At 35.8% G+C, this 18031-nt stretch overlaps 1 protein-coding gene across 1 annotated transcript in view; it reads left to right on the top strand.

Annotated features, from left to right (window-relative positions):
- DPYD (dihydropyrimidine dehydrogenase) overlaps nt 1–18031 on the top strand; it is an 862317-nt gene that overhangs the window by 385862 nt on the left and 458424 nt on the right. The window contains 2 exon segments of the mRNA XM_043575643.1: nt 4464–4571; nt 6378–6547. Coding sequence (XP_043431578.1) covers nt 4464–4571; nt 6378–6547 — 278 coding nt within the window.

The raw sequence follows: 18031 nt of genomic DNA, 5'->3' as shown, positions 1-18031 counted from the left end.
TAAATCTCACATCAATGAGAGAAGTATTAGTAGTAGTAGAATCATTAGGAGATATATAGATGTAGATATATTATATAATTTATCTCAAGGAATTGGCTTATGTAATTGTGGGAGCTAGCAAATTCAAAACCTGTGGGCTGGGCCAGAAGGCAGAATTTCTTTTTTCTCAGGGAAACTTCAGTTTTATTTTTAAGGCCTTTCCACTAACTGGATGAGACCTACTCAGAATTATCAACATAATCTCTTTTACTTAAAGTAAACTGATTGTAGATGGTAACCATATTTACAAAATGCCTTCATAGCAATACCTAGATTAGTGTTTGATCATATCATTTGATGGCCTAGCTAATAACATATAAAACTGGCCATCAGGAGTGCCTGGGTGGCTCAGTTGGTTAAGCGTCCGACTTCAGCCCAGGCCATGATCTCACAGTTCGTGGGTTCAAGCCCCACATCGGGCTCTGTGCTGACAGCTCAGAGCCTGGCGCCTGCTTCGGATTCTGTGTCTCCCTCTCTCTCTGCCCCACTCACACTCTGTCTCTCTCTGTCTCAAAAATAAATAAATATTTTTTTTAAAAATTTAAAACTGACCATCACAAGCACTCACGCAAGATCACAGAGCTGGTAAATGGGAGAGGAAGAACTCACACGGAAGTTTGTCTAATGACAAAAGTCCTGCTCTTAATTACCCCACAGCATCATGGTTAGCAGATGCTAGGGTACTTTTGCCAGTTGGGCCAGACTACCAAACAGTCTGAAGGAAAGCTCCAGATGCACTGTCCTAGGACATAAGGGATAAGCTCCAGATGTACTGTCCTAGGACATAAGGGGTGACCTGTCACCCAGGTTGGGGAGAAGAGCTCCATGGACCTTGGGACTTCAAAAGTATGTATGCCCTGGAATGTGGTTAAACAGGTTGCAGGAATAACATAACAGTCCTGTACCATTTTTGGCTCATTTTTTCTCTCCTGAAGCCAATATCCATAAGTCAGAACATCTAACCAGTGCCCTCTTGAACATTTATAGAGAGAATCTGATCCAGTAAATGCTAAATTCATTAGAGTGATAAATGCAGAATGGGTTAAAAGTACAGGGAACTCAGTTGTCCTTGTCAGTGTCTTGATCCAAGGGAAAAAATGAAATTTAAATTTTGCCAAAGGTTTTTTCTTGTGAAATAATAAGCCTTGCAGGATAGGAAAAGTCATTTCCATGGATCCGGTGGTGTGTTCAATAAAAATGCCTTGCATTTCTTTAGATAAGTTATTTTAGCAATGGATCTATAGAAAATAATCACAGATGTAAAGTTCCTTCTCTGCCTTAACCATGGTAAGTAGTAAAAAAGATGAGATTAGGAGTTAGTAAAGGGAGGATTTTAGACCTTATTGACAATAGATGTGGAACTCTTATCTGCCACATACATTTTCTGTGCTTTGTTTTTGATCTGCTTTAAAGATTTTGGTTTATCATATCTCCTTGAAATTGCATAGCACTTCAGGTTGTTTTTCCTGTGTCTTTTTAATAGAAAAATGAAGTGCTACAGAACAGGTGCTATCTAATATAGTGGTATAAGAAGGGGGATGAGTCCTTATTTAAAGTTTGATATGTGGCATATCTAGATCTATATCTATCTATCTGTATGTGTGTGTGTATATATATATATATATATATATATATATATATATATATATATATTAGATGAATCAAGTGTAGCTTAAACTACAGTCATCTTTTAATAGCTTTCAAGAAAAATTGTTTTGCCATTAGAGTCTTCAAGTAATATTCAGCTATTTTCATGTAACCATAACCATTCCCTACCCCAGTCTTTCTAAAAGAATTACATGAATAACCACACATTTGTGTAATAGTTTCCACATTATAAATATACCTCAGGAGTAATCTTTTATGTCAGAAAATGAAGAAACAGTCCTATCCCATTTCATTTATAAAGCCGAAGCACTGTATGTTAACTACCTGGAATTTAAATAGAAACTTAAGAAAGAAAAAAGAGGCCAAAGCAAAGGTAAGTCAAATGACTTGCTTAGCCTTCCTAGATAAATAAAATAATTTTAATGACGAATGATCTTAAACTAATCTGTGAGCAAAGGGCAAATATTCAGGAGGAAAGAATGCTGGACAGGGAAGAAAAATGTTTGATTTAATTTGAAGGGACAACAGTGGTCTATTCCTGGTTACACACTCACTCAATCTACAAGCACCTTCAGCTTTCAAATCAGATAAATACCTACCTTATCACACATGACAAAAGTCATTCTTGAGCCATGCTTATTACTCTGTGTATCCACCAAGAAATACTCATTGCTCTTCATTTAACTATAAAATGAAATCTTATCTCTCCAGAATAACCCAGAGTTTGGGGAAGTAAATAAAATTACACTGTAAATTTTCCCCTCTGTTTATGGAATTGAAATGACTTAATTCTTCACTTTGCTTTGTTTATACTTTGAAAAACATTAGTCTGTTATTCATTTTCTTTTCAAAATTTTGGCGGTTCTTTCCTAATTATATGGTTGTACATGCACGTTGTAGAAATTTTAGAAAATAAATAATGAAAAAATAGAATATCCACAGTCCTACCACCAGGAATGATCACTGTTGAGATTTTATAAAAATTGAATCATACTATACAGAGTTTTGTATCCTGATAGTTCATTTAACACTATTTTGATTACAGTCCAATACCATATTTTTCAAATATTTATTTTAATGGCTGCATTGTGTTGTCTCTTCTAAAGTAAAACTCATTTATCCATTTTATTGGCATTTTGGTGTTCCCTCATTCTCTCTCTCTCTCTCTCTCTCTCTGCATTGACTGTTTTTGTGTATTAAATCTTACTTTTTTAATGTTTCCTTATTTTTGAGAGAGACAGAGAGAGAGAGGGAGAGAGAGCACAAGCAGCACAGGAGCACAGAGAGCCAGACACACAGAATCTGAAGCAGGCTCCAGGCTCTGAGCTGTCAGCACAGAGCCCAACATGGGGCTCATACTCATAAGTGGTGAGATCATAATCTCAGCTGAAGTTGGACACTTAACCAAGTTAGTCACCCAGGTGCACCTGTACATTAAATCTTCATTTGCATGTCTTAGTGTTTCCTTAGTATAGATTCAAAACTATTTTTCCAGAAATTGAGCATCCACCAATGTGTATTGCTTTTTTTAAAATTGTGTTTAATGTTTATTTATTTTGAGAAAAAGACACAGATCATAAGTGGGGGATGGACAGAGAGAGGGGGAGACGCAGAATCTGAAGCAGGCTCCAGGCTCTGAGCTGTCAGCACAGAGCCCAATGTGGGCTCGAACTCAACAAACTCTAAGATCATGACCTGAGCTGAAGTCATGAACTAAGCCACCCAGGTGCCCCCAATGTGTATTTCTATCAAAAGATCACTACAAGTCCCATCTTTACCCTTGCCACATAGTCTAATTTTCTTAAATCTTTTACTTCTTAATAGACAGGAAATCATATGTCATTGTTTTAATTTACAGTTCTTAGATTACTAACATAGTTAACATTTTGGTGCTTACAAGCTATATATATTTTTCTTTTTCCCAATTTTGTTATCCATTGTTTATGCTTCTATTGAAAAGTCAATCTGTTCCTTATTGAGTTGAGAAACTTCTTTATATAGTAAAGACCTTTTATTTGTTAAAATATTACCTTGGTTAATCATTTGCCTTTCATTTATTTATAATATTTTTGTATTATAGAAATAGCTGATTTTTTGTGGTAAAATACATCTTTTTCTTTAAAGTTTTTTTTTTGTTTTGTTTTTTACTTTTCTTAGAATGATCTCTCATATTCAAGAATTAGAAATATATGTATCCAGGGGCGCCTGGGTGGCGCAGTCGGTTAAGCGTCCGACTTCAGCCAGGTCACGATCTTGCGGTCCGGGAGTTCGAGCCCCGCGTCAGGCTCTGGGCTGATGGCTCAGAGCCTGGAGCCAGTTTCCGATTCTGTGTCTCCCTCTCTCTCTGCCCCTCCCCCGTTAATGCTCTGTCTCTCTCTGTCCCAAAAATAAATAAACGTTGAAAAAAAAAAGAAATATATGTATTCATATTGTATTTTAGTTTTGTGATGATTTTTTTAATATGTGTTACTTTAATACAGTGGAAACTTATTTTTATTTATGACAGGAGGAAATAATAGTGCCTGATTTTCCCTTTAACACTAGATGGACTTGTATGTGTGTGTATCCATGTTTCTGTATACTCATAGGTGTGCTTGGATGTGTGGTTTATGATTTGTGCTTAGTTATATAGTAAAGGTATACATTAAGGTTCATTATAATTGTTATATACATTTTTATGTTGATTTGTTTATAGATTTTTTCATCTCAGAACCACATTATTTTAATTATTTCAGCTTTCTACTTTTTTTTTTAAATATACAATAGGAAAAGTCCCTTCTTCTGCTAATAAGATTTTATAAATTTTTATTACTTAGGTTTGCCAGACCCCAATAAAAACCACATCTTCAAAGACCTGACACAGGACCATGGATTTTACACATCCAAAGACTTTTTGCCACTTGTAGCCAAAAGCAGTAAAGCAGGTATAGTGTTATTTTGTATTCTTAATGTTGCCTATTACCTATGTCATTTGTGTATTATAAATCTATATTAAATCTTGACACAGGAGGTCATTGTTCAGAGCTCAAATCACTTTTGTTAACACCAACATAAATTTAAAGAAAGTATGATATAATAGTTTTCCAGGATCATCTATTTGTTTATTCTTCCAATCAAACATCATCATAAGGAATTTTCACTCTATCATATATAGGTCTAAACTGCATCATGTAAAATTGCTTCTCTGTAAGAGTCTTAAACAAACATTGGAAGATGTTCTTAAAAGAAAAGGCAGGAACTTCCATTTGGGAACTATTTTGTATTATATATTATATTATAACTATATATGTTATATATTTATAAAATACATATATTTTTAAATTTTAAAATAGGCCAAATTTTCACATAAAGCATCATTTGTGTCTAAAGAGGCAGAAAGACCCAGTCTCTTGCTGAACAGCAATTTTATGAAGTTAAATGAAAACACTTTGATAAACACCCTAGTATTTAGTCTCTGTGTAATACCATTTCATACAGCCCAAGAGAAGCAACCAGAAACTAAAGCAACCAGTCGGATACTTTGCTTGGATGAGTCATTGTCTTAGTGGTAAAGAAGCTACAATATATTCTCCAAAACCAGATCATCTAAATCCTTTAAACATACCTTTTCAAAGTCTTGAACTTCAGCTATTCCAACATCTAATTACATGTGAAAAGATAAAAACTTACATTTTTATCCACAATTTAAAAAGACAAGAAACTTCTCTATAAGGTCATTCTGCAGAAGTTTCTAGCTAAACATGTGTACCATCTGCACCTTCATCGTCCCAGGAGAAGGGGATCCTTCTGTACCTGCAACCCTTTCTAAGGAAGATCATAGTACATATAGCCTATATTTGAGAATTATAGAGGGTCATTATGTAATCCCAAATGCAAACTCTTCCAAGCAAAATGATTACAGTTACCGAGATTATAGGCCTATGCTATCCGTGGAGCCATTTCAAAAATTATAGTAATTTATCTTATCAACAGTCTTATTTAATCTGATAACACATGATACCTAACATATAGGGAAACCTGCATTTTACTTCTTTACAAGAATCTTCATATGGACATCAAATCTTCATAGACATGTCCTTAAAAAATGGACACTTACAAAGTCATATTTCTTTCATAGTTTTATTTTTCAAACAAAACCAGGGGAAAACTGTAAAGGATAAAAAAGTTCATTTTAACTGTTTCAAGAAAATAGTTGTTAAAAATTCTTCACTTAGATAGAAAGCACTTATCAGCACATAAATTTTCAGAGTTTCCTAAATATAATATATAGCAGGGCTATATGTTAGAAATCTTATCAGATAATATCTAAATGAAGTATTTTCATGAAGTGCTGTGAATTATATTATCCCAGATGGTAAAGATCACTTTTCCTACTGATAAGCAGAAATGTAATGATACCAAGTTAAAAATACATGTCATGATTTTGACAGAGTGTTTTAATTGATTGATTCCAGTTTGTTATGACCTAAACTCTCCAAAATGTGTAGCAGCTATCCTTCTAGAAGGAAAAAGGAAGTTAAAGGTAGTGACTATGAAATTACATATATGAGCATATTTTTAAAATGGGAATAAAACTGTCTTTCAATGAAGCAGAATAATTTGATAGTGACACTCCATCCTCGAAAACTGCAAGATGCAATTTTACACTGCTTTGAGTACAAGTATCTTTTGAGCTGTCATGCAGAAATGGTTTCTCTACTTGAAAATGGGGTTTTCCTTTCATCATTCAGGGATGTGCGCCTGTCACTCTCCATTGCCGTCGATACGGGGAGTCGTGATTGTACTCGGAGCTGGAGACACTGCTTTTGACTGTGCAACATCCGCTTTATGTTGTGGAGCCCGCCGCGTGTTCATCGTCTTCAGAAAAGGCTTTGTTAATATAAGAGCTGTCCCCGAGGAGGTAAAATGGAACCATCAGAAAATATGGAGTTGTAATATAACAGACTTTAGGAGACGAAACTGTTAATGTTCAGTCTCCTAGTTAAATTATTAGAATGTTCTTGAAATTGTGAAATGCAAATTAAAAAAATCTGGGCTACCCATAGGTTTTTTTTTTTTTCTAATTCAGACATTCAAAGTAAAAGAAAATTATTTTATAATACTGATTTGGATAAAATGAAAAATTCATCTTTGTCAGTACATAAGTGCTTCTTATTGTTAGTGTTAGTATCTTTTGAAATGTATAGTATGTAACTAGTAACAGTAGAATATGCTAAGTCTTCATTTCCTGAACAACAGGCACTCATCACAAAATGTAGGGATAGTTGGAGAATGTGGTAATTAGAGACCTTTGGAATTCTATATAAGCCAAGTTTATAAGCTCCATTCAAAGTTATATGTCTTGGTCGTACGGTCAGTTCATTATGCTGGGAAGCCAATAGAACAAAGAGATTGCCATTTATTATTTTTTTTAAGAGCTCTGTTGTAAGCATTATTTAGAATTAATAATTGGTTAACTTACTAAAAATGACAGATTTAAAATGATTTCATCCTTACAAGTGACTGGTGACTAATCTTGGTTGAGGCATCAGCTGGGTACATTTACCATGGACTTCTCAAATTTTAATGCTATTAGGTAAAGATAGATAATGCCTTTTAAAGGATATTAGTTCTGAGAACAAAAACAAAACATATTTGTAGAAATATAAATTACTCATTTTATCCAGATCAGTATGATGAATATAATTTGCTTTAGAATGCCTTACTATATTTGGAGTCTCTATACCAGGTAAGAATTAATAGTAGTCAATAGGTGATTTGTCACATGTAGATTAACCACAATCCAGATTAATCTCACTAAGATATCAGAGTCCCCACTGGTTCATGGCTGGGTTTCAGACGTCAACTTTATTCTCTGGGCTTTCTTTTATCATTTTACCCATTCAAGCTTTTTTTCCAAAGTCCGAGGTAGAGATGGTCTTATAATCTTGGGAGTTTTTTGTTTTGTTTTGTTTTTTTCTGGAGCACTGTCTACAGCGTCAATTAATACAATTCCATTATGTTACAAGTAAAAAGAAAACAGCCATACTGGAACAGCGATAGTGGGATGAAGTGACTTGCCTAAGATAAAAGAGGATGGGAGCTAATTGTATTCATCTTTGTGTCTCCATGCATAGCACAGAACCTCCACAAAGAATAAGTATTTGGCACATAGGTTTTGAACTAAATATTTTAAATATTTTTCTTCTGATTCCAATGTCAAATAAGTTTTCATTAGAAAGGCTGCACCCTTAGAGTTGGAAGGGAAGATGACCCTGGACAGAAAGGCCAGTGTACTTTATACTTTATCTTATAGTCATCTTCCATTAACAAAGGTAACTAGAAATGAGTGATGGCTGTTTCTTCCACCTTCAGTAGAATGTACACAAAAAATGAGACCAGGTAATTACTTGAGAGGGTAGAAGTAGAAATAATTTATCTATTTAATCAATCAATCGACCTACATTTATTGAACATCCATTTGTGTACCAGGCATTGTTCTAGGCAATTTTAATACAATTGTAATACAGCTTGTACCTAGTGACAGAAGACACTTGATAAGCAAATAAATTAACTGTCACATAAATAGTATTTTGAAAGGTGATTAGTGCTATGGAGAAAAGTTAATATAGAAGTATAAGGAGTGTGTATTTGGGGAGAGGCTACAGTGCAAGAGGTGGCAGGATTTGCCATTTTAAATAGGGTAGTCCAGGAAGGCCTCTCTAAAAAGATGACTTTACTTTAGGGCATAGAAATGAAGACTGAGGGAATGTAGACATCTGGGAACAAAACATTCCAGGAAAGGCAAAGGCATCCACCTTTGATTGAAAAAGGCCCTTAAACTTCTGAGAATATAAATAAATAAATAAATAAATAAGGTAAGTCAGTATGACTGGAACAGAGTAAGGGAGGACATTATGTGGTACACTGGGTGAGGTCTTATAGGCATTCATAAGGCCTTTAGTTTGTATTTTGTGTGAAAGAGGAAACCATTGGACTGCTTTGAGCAGAGAAGCACCAAGATCTGAGTTAAATTTCAGGGGCACCTGGGTGGCTCAGTTGGTTAAGCATCTGACTTCAACTCAGGTCATGACCTCACCATTCATGAGTTTGAGCCCCGTGTTGGTCTCCATGCTGACAGCTCAGAGCCTGGAACTGCTTTGGATTCTGTGTCTCCTTCTCTCTCTGCCCCTCCCTGCTTGCATTCTGTCTCTCTCTCTCTCTCGAAAATAAATATTTAAAAATCAATCAATTAATAAATAAATAAATTTTAAAAGGACCGCCCTGTTGAAAATTGATTAACGATGTTCGGGTCAGTAGCACGGAGGCTGTTAGAGGCTAATTGAAAGAGTAGGCTATTAGTCAGTGGGACCACATTTTGGGACAGAAAGGATGAGTCCAGGCATAGTTTGGTTGTCAGGCCAGAGTTTACTGGGCTGAACCATGGTTTCCAAACTGTTGAAAAGCAATTGGTCTGTGGAATAACAGGTAACACTGCAGTACAGTACTGTAACTGCAGTACAGCTCAGTAGAACTCAAGTGGCTCTGGGTCCTAATTAAAACTATAAAAACAAATGTTTGGATGTATATTATTGGCTTACAAGAAACCACATTTTTTATATGATCTAAGAACTTCTTCATGGGGCACCTGGGTGGCTCAGTTAGTTAAGCTTTTGACTTCGGCTCAGGTCACGATCTCATAGTTTGTGGGTTACAGCCCCGTGTCAGGATCTGTGCTGACAGCTCAGAGCCTGGAGCCTGCTTCAGATTCTGTGTCTCCCTCTCTCTCTGTTCCTCCCTGCCTGTGCTCTGTCTCTCAAAAATAAATTTAAAAACCCTAAAAACAAAACAAAACAAAACAAAAAAAACCTTCTTGACTGTGAGCTCCATAAGAACAGGAGCCATGGTCAGTTCTCCTGGTTCCTTTGTTTCTTCCCCCTGCCTAGCGCAATGGTGCCACATATAAAGTCTTCAACAAAGAATTGGGAAATTAGTATTTTCTGGGGGGAATTGGCATCCAGGGCTCCTGGCATCAAAAGAGCTAGTACTTTCCAGGTTAGATTCGTGTTATAGTAATAGGCCTTTGAAGGTTCATTTGGTAATTTTAAGTGAAATTCCTCAACATGAGAGAAGGAATAATATGTAACATATTTTCAGAACATGCATAGATTTTAGGGTTGGGTTATTGGCCAGTGCTCATGCTTTTTTAGGATTGGGGGTTTTAGGATTTAGCATTTCCAGAGGTTCTGATATTAATCCCTCCTGTCCATTACTTGGTTTTGTTATGTCAAAAGAGGGCCCTTGGCATGGCCAGCGCTAGCACTTATGAAACTGGAAAGTCAGGAGGAAGTTCAACACTCCAAGACAAGGTCCTCAGGGAATATGTTCTAGGAAAAAATATTAACCGACTAGAAAAATTTAATAGCATACCCAATTTCTTTGTATTTCTCCTCTTTCTCTTATGCTTTCTACCCCTAATGCACTCAATCTGCAACCACACTTGGATTCTTTAAAGTCAGCGAAGAATGAGAAAAATGGATATTTAGAGTTTCTCTCAAATATGAGTATCGTTTAATGGGTTTGGGCTCTTGGATGGAATTTGGGAATTACATGTATTTTTGTTGGTTAAGGTCCTCACCATTAAGCATGTCAGCATGCATATATTCTAAGCTTCAGTCTAATTCTCAGATGGTCATAGAAGGAGGACAATATAGAGCAATAGTGCTCTCATCCTTTAGTGACAAATATGAATTATTATTATAAAGGCCAGTTACATTTAACATTACATTGTTAGTAACAAAGAACAGTGTGATTGGATCCAGAAATGTTTTAATCTCCTAAAGTGGGAGGCAACACCCAATAGATTCAGCAGTGATAGCCATATCCCAGTTTTCAAATGCAGATGTTCTCAAATTTCCGTATGCATCAGAATCACCTGGAGGGCTGGTCATACATAGCTTGCTGGGCCCTGGTTCCAGAGGTTCTGATTCCAGACGTCTGGGAGGGGCCTGAGAATTTGCATTTTTAACAAGTTTCTTAGTGATGCTGAGACTGCGATCCACTGCTCTCATGTATCATCCATGTAGTTTCCAGCTGTCTAATTAGAGCCATCGGCAGTGTGCTGTTTTGGGGCGCTTTCCATCTTAGTTAAGAAAGCATTAATGCTACAGAATATAGGTTTGATGAAACGAAGATATGGAGGCATCATCAGCATATTGATGGAATTCTGATTCCAAATGTCTTTCAGTCTCCCTTGTGGCCTCACACACATGCTAAATAGGATGCTACTGACAAACTAGCACTTCTTAGCTGTGCGTCCTTAGGGAAACCAGCCAATCACTCAGCACTATCCTCTAAGAAGATGAGGGAAAATCTGTTAATAATTCCCTCCAGTACTTTCTGCAAGCTTAAATAGGTGAGATTAAATTTCACAGGATAACAGAATCCCCCAAAATGCTGGTATTAAAAGCTGTTGACAGATCAGATAAAACTGCAAGAATGCTTTAGGCAGTTGGGAATCCCTAAAAGGAGGCATGAAGGTCAGGACTCAGCAGACCTGCTTGAGTAGATAAATTTAAAGGATAAGGTTCGGGAAGAACTTTGTAGTTCTTATTATTACTGAGAAGTATCACTTATTAATTATTACTGGTACAAAATTATTTTACTAGTACGATGCCACCCACCAATTTTAAGAATCTATTGTTCACATATTCAGCTTTTTAATATCAGGAAAACATGATAGATCTTTAATTCTGTTATATTTAAAATGGGCTCTCCTCTATAGCACTCGCCAGTGTCCCTTGGCTTCCCCCCTATTCATTTGCTAAAATGTTAACTGATTTACCTTTGATATGCCTTTCTCCATATATTTTAGCTATTCTGGAGGTCAACTCTTCGGTAATTAATGCTACTTTATTATTTTTTTAATAATAAAAATAACAGTGCCAGATTACCTCCTGTGTTAGTCAAAATCTGTTACTGCAACTCTGAAATAATACATTTTCTTTTTTTTGAAATAATACATTTTCATGTGAAAGAATGCACTTTTTAGTTGACTCCTGAATACTATACAGCATACCCCATAATAGATCCTTTATGTGGCATGATCTGTGAGCCTCTCCTCAGACATTTTGAATATCAAATGATGACGTTTATGCTACATTCATTGACACTTTCATTGTCTACATCTTGCTGATTACGCATTTTCCTAGAAATAACTAATGCTTTCTAGTTTTTATTTAATTTTAAGAAATATGAACCTGGGACTGTTTTTAGAAAATAACCTCTATAAGCTGACAAATTTAATTTTACTTACTAAGGTGATGCTTATAGTAACTCTTCAATATTTGGCACCTGCATGTCATTTGAGTTGGTGTTCTTCATGGAAAGTAATCAGAGACCTGTTAGCATGATTGCTAATATGAACATATCTGCAAACAAACAAATAAATAAACACACCCAATTAGCCCCAAAACACAATTAGTGGCAGCTAGGGGCTCCCTGGTACTAAGATGTTAAGTATACCTTTAATACTTTAATGATGGCATGGGAATGACATTCTAAGGATCTGTGTGTGTTTACATTTTTGAAAAGCGTGAAAATTTAGTGTCACATGAGAAAGTAGAATGGAACAGTTGACAAGGAAGTGGCTAAAGGCTGGAGAACTTTGTTCTAGGTTACATATCCTAGTCTGAGAGTGCCCATCTGTAAAATTACTGTTGTAATTTATATGCTTCTTAAAGCTTTTTATATCCCCCAACTTCTGTATTTTGAACATTCAGACAAAGATGTCTGAATGATGTGGAATCTGGACAGGAAGGCTGTATCTCCTCATGAAATGACAGCAGCTCTATACTGAAAATTTTGGCCATCTCTATAAATATTACACTTGAAACAAGTTGCAATTAATGTATCCCCCGTTAGTTGGAAAAGTAAAATCTGCTACATTCAAGACATGGATATCAAAGAAGCCTGCAGGTGAAGTTGTCAGAATTCTACACTACATGTGAGAATTCAGATGGTGAGTGGGGAAAAAAAAAAAAAAAAGACTGTAAATAGGCCAGGAGACAACAGAAGCCTGTGCTCATCAAGATTACATACTTAAAAATCTTAACTATTTTCTTTCTTTTTTTTTTCATTTTTTTAAATGTTTATTTTTGAGACACAGAGAGACAGAGCTTGAGTCGGGGAGAGGCAGAGAGACACAGAATCCAAAGCAGGCTCCAGGCTCTGAGCTGTCAGCACAGAGCCTGATGCGGGGCTCGAAATCCTCAACCGGAGATCATGACCTGAGCCGAAGTCAGACGCTCAACTGACTGAGCCACCCAGGCTCAGCTGAGCCCAAGCTTACTGAGCCCAAGCTCACCCAGCTGAGCCCAAGCTTAACTATTTTCAGTAATTCCAAGGGGAGGATGATGACTACATTATATTAACTAGGAATATCTGAGAGCTGAAAACTATATATCTTTTGAAAAGGTTTAACAATCATTTAGGATTGGTATGCATATATGTATGTATGTTATCAGATCATCTTAAGCTTTATTACATAGTAATGTGTTGTTACTCTGTTAACTTTCATGTGAAAGTTAGAAGCCCTTCTCCCACTAATAATATTCCTCTCAATTTCCACTGTCTTCTTTTCTTGTCTTATCCATTGGAAATATTAAAAAGTAATTTGCATAATTTAAAAAATATGCATGTTGCTCAGGCACAAAATTCAAAACAGAAAAGTAAATGAATAACATTCCTGAATTAATATAAAAGCAAATAGGTGCGCCTGAGTGACTCAGTTGGTTGAGCAACCAACTTTGGCTCAGGTCATGATCTCATGGTCTGTGAGTTACACCCCAGCATTGGGCTCTGTGCTCACAGCTCAAAGCCTGGAGCCTGCTTTGGATTCTGTCTCTCTCTCTTTCTGCCCTTCCCCCGCTCACATTCTATGTCTCAAAAAATCAGCATTAAATTTAAAAAAAATATATAAAAGCTAATAATTGTCATTTTTTAAAGTAATTTTTTTTTTCTTATAAAAAGGTGAACTCACGGGTGCCTGGGTGACTCACTAGGTTAAGTGTCCAATTCTTGATTTCAGCTCTGGTCATAATCTCAGTTTGTGAGATCAAACTCCACATCAGGCCTTTGCATACAGAGTCAAGCCTGCTTGGGATTCTCTCCCTCTTCTCTCTCTGCCCCTTCTCCCACTCATGCATGTGTACTCTTTCTCTCAAAATAAATAAACAAACATTTTTTAAAAGGTGAACTCATCCTCCAAGATCTGCTCCAAATGTCATTTTTTTTCTTTGCAAGCTTCCTTAGTTTCTTCTTAATTAACCTCTTCTTCCTGTGAGATCTTACAACTCTTTATGCTTCCTATATTACAGCACTTGTCACATAGAATAGTTATTACTTTATACCCATCTCACAAATTAAAATGCAAGCTCCTTCAGATGGATTGGTTCACTCAATTTGTATCTGAGTCAAAGTATAGAACAATGCTTGATCCAAGGTGTCATATCAGGGAATTGTGATGAATAAATAAATACTTTCGTGGCATTGAAAATCTTATAGGAAGACTTTAAATGAAAACGAAATACTCAAAATATATAATTTATACATACATACATACACCTCAAAATTACTACTGATGGCTTTTAAAGAAGTATTTTACTTTTAAAGGTTTAAAATATCTCACATTACAGTATCACCCTAACATTAAAAGTAGATTGAAAAAAAAAGTTATTTGTTCCTGGTCTTCAGTCTTTTAAAAGATAGCTAAGAATTCAAAAAAAAAAAAAAGGAAGAAATCATAACCAAGTAATATAAGAGGTAAAAATGAATAAAAATTTATGAAATCAGAGATGATTAGAAGATGAGAGAGGATCCTTGTTTGAACAGAATTTACATAAAGAGGGATTTCACAATTGAAGAGGATACTGCAAAGGCACCAAAGTTACGCAGAAGATAATTTTGTGAGATACTGTGACAGCAGCCAGACATGCTTGACTACAGCAAAAAGTAAGACGAGGAGTAATAAGAGCTAGTTAGAGTGAAGAAAATCTCGTCAGTCATGAATAGTATTTAAAAATACTCTCCTCTTGTAAGAAAGGATGTATTTTATGATCTCTGTGCAAAAGCATTAAAGACTCTAAATTATCCCATGCATTGCATTTCTGGCTTTTGCAGCTCAATAGTGTCACAATAAAATAGTTAAGGGGTAATTGTGTAGTATAACTCTCACATGGAAAAATGTTTCTCTCTGTTCAAGATTCTTCAATTTTAAAAGCTTAAAGTGAAAAAAACCCAAAAGACTGTAACATCATAGTAGGTACTAAAAGGAACCTCACCTTGTGGTTTCAGCAAACAATTCTTGCCAAAGAAAAGAATAATTGCAGAATTCTAAGAGTAGTAAGCCTATCAGAATTGTTCCACTTTCCACCACTGACTGTGAACCTATATAAACTAAAAAGTGCAAAATATGTTAAGAACTGTTTAGTAAGGGGTACCTGGGTGGCTCAGTCAGTTAAGCATCAAGTTCAGCTCAGGTCATGATCTCATGGTTTGTGAGTTTGAGCCCACATCAGGCTCTGTGCTGATGGCGCAGAGCCTGGAGCCTGCATTGGTTTCTGTGTCTCCCTCTCTCTCTGCCCCTTCCCTGCTTCCTCACTCTCTCTCTCTCCCAAAAATGAATAAACATTAAAAAAAAAACTGTTTAGTAAATTAAGGAAGATGAGATCAAGAAAGGGTAGACAGAATTTACTGCCTCTATCTTTCTTCATGACCTCAGTAACCAGATTGACCAGAAGATTGGATTGTGAAATCAGACTCACACCAATGAGAGATAAAACCTGCATCAAGCTTTCTTAACAAGTTCAAAGATCTAAATAAACAAAGAAGTGTGGGGTAAACAAGGAGAGCTTCAAGACCACCAAACACAATTTTCCAGGCCCCATCTTGGTACATCAAGATGTACTTCAACCCAGATTAATGTGGGGTCTCTAAACAACATCAGTAGCTCCATCACTTACACAAAAGGATGCTGATTCAGCTATAAAACATCTCCAGTTTATACTCAGTTACATAGTTTATATGACTCTTCACAGAGATCCATGCCCCAAAAATCCAGTTCCCAGGTTTTTGTGTTTGTTTGTTTTATTATAGCTATCCTAGATTAGCAGGTAGATCCTGCCAAAAGCATTCTACAGGTAAGGGCTCTCCCACTCGAGAATGCTGACCGATCCTTTGTTTCCCAGTAGCATGTTTACAAAGGCATTTAACCAGGTCTCTTTCCTTCTTTCTTTCTTGAAATAAGCTCCTTTACCTCCCTACATCTTTCCTCACCCAAGGGAGATAATCTATCATATACTACGATCTCCCCGTAGCTAATCCTTTTCCAGTAACTGCTTCCTACTCATTCTTCAAGATTAGTTCCTAGAGTACCTTTTCCAGGCTTCCCTTTCTTGTTGTGCACCACTGCTGTGCAGAATGCCATTTTATCTGCCATTACTGTACACTGTATTTATATGTGTTACCACACTGAATAGGATTGCTGATTTGTCTGCATCTGTGAGAGTCTTGAAAGCAGGGATTATTTTATTAGCAATAACACCTAGCACCATTTTTTTTTTTTTTTACAAAATAGGTACTCAATAAATGTTTGGTAAATTTATGGATGAATGGAACTCTCATTGTGTGGTTATGAACATTTCTGGTGTATCCAATACTTGATCAGTGATGAAATAAAAGAATATTTTTTCAGGATTATCACTGACCAGAGCAGACCACCAAAAGCATTTTGATTTGAAATTCCTTCTCTAGGTCCTCACATTCATATAGAATTGATAACTTGTTAAATATCTAGCTATTCAAGGGTAATCTTTACAAAGAATATTATTTCTTCATAGTGTTTCTCAAACTTTATATATTAGAATATAATGTATGCTGGGTTTGAGTTCTCATTATAGTTTATAACCTATACTTACTTTGCCTATACGCAATCTAAAAATGAGTTGACATCATACTTTTAATTGTAGTAAATTAAGTTGTTTCATAATTTCCACAGTATGATACCTGTAATATTAATCAGACCAAATCATCACATTACATAAAGTTAATCATTCAAATGATCATCATTACTGCATGCTATAGCACTCTATTTTTATTTCACTCAGCATCAACCATGTATCCTCCCTGAATATGGAGGTAAAAATCAAAGCTAAGAAGGTTTTTCTTATTTTCCTAATGTCATGGGAAAAGAAAGTAACAGTTTGTTTTATTGAACCTCAAAAATGAAACCTTACAGGTGTTTCCTCCTTCATTCCCTTGGGTAATTATTGGTGGAGATAAGAACAAGAGAGGCTTATATGTTTGTTTGAGGTACCAATTATCCCTCATGAGAACAGGCACCATTGAACAAATAGATAAATATGTGTGCCATGAACAGAAGTTTTCATATACCAAAACTACCGAGTTGCTGATTATTAATGATCATTAACATTAGGTATTAAAAAGCACTAACACTGACATCTGTGAACTACTTAGCACAGAAGGCTGATTAATTTGGACAATAAAATATTAAGACCCACTGCATGAGTTTGGTCACTCTGGCCCCTCATTTTCTCATGGCAGTGTAACTGACAGCTGAGAAAGAACATCATTTACTTTTTATTTCAACCTCACAACATACAATGCTGTGGCCAGGTAGCATGTCTACTGTATGCCCAGTGTTATACTTGCTTCAGGATGGGTGTTTAGAGGCCACTGAGTCCATATACTACTAGTTGGTTGTCCGTTCTTTAACTTGAATGTCCTCCGGGTTTTCATAATAGTCATTCTTGGTAAACAAAATGTTATTAAAAGTCTACTATGTGCTAGCCATTTTGATGGGGCTGAAATCCACTTGATGTCCTTCCATGTGGCATATTGGCTAGAGTATATTCTGATTTGCCAGGCATCTGTTTGACATTCATCTGCTTGTATTCGTCATTTGTTAAATACTTTAATATCACTCCTTGACCCTGGGGATAGGAAGTTAAATAAAATATTCTTTCTGTGTTCAACGAGTTTTTTAAAGGATTTACTTACTAGCAAATAAATTTATTTTAAATCCTATCTTAATTTTCCATTTTTAAATCTTGAGATTATGTGTTCTGTGTCTCTACTATCCACTTTATGAAGTAATACTTCTTTGTTCTAAACTTAAACTTTCTCTGGATTCAAGGAGTTGCCATTAGTTCATTTACAATATTGAGTCCCTAAGTCCATCACTTGGTTTCTATATGTCATAATTTTATTGTACTTCAAAACTTACTTAGAATAGGAAGCTTGATTCTCTTCTTCCCACTGAGGGCAGCCTTTATCAGGCCAACTCCTTGACCATTAATTTGCCTTTGAGTAGATCCTTTCCCGTTCT

Source organism: Prionailurus bengalensis, chromosome C1 (genome assembly GCF_016509475.1).
Source record: "Prionailurus bengalensis isolate Pbe53 chromosome C1, Fcat_Pben_1.1_paternal_pri, whole genome shotgun sequence".
Lineage (NCBI taxonomy): Eukaryota > Metazoa > Chordata > Mammalia > Carnivora > Felidae > Prionailurus > Prionailurus bengalensis.
This window is presented reverse-complemented; position numbering and strand designations above follow the sequence as displayed.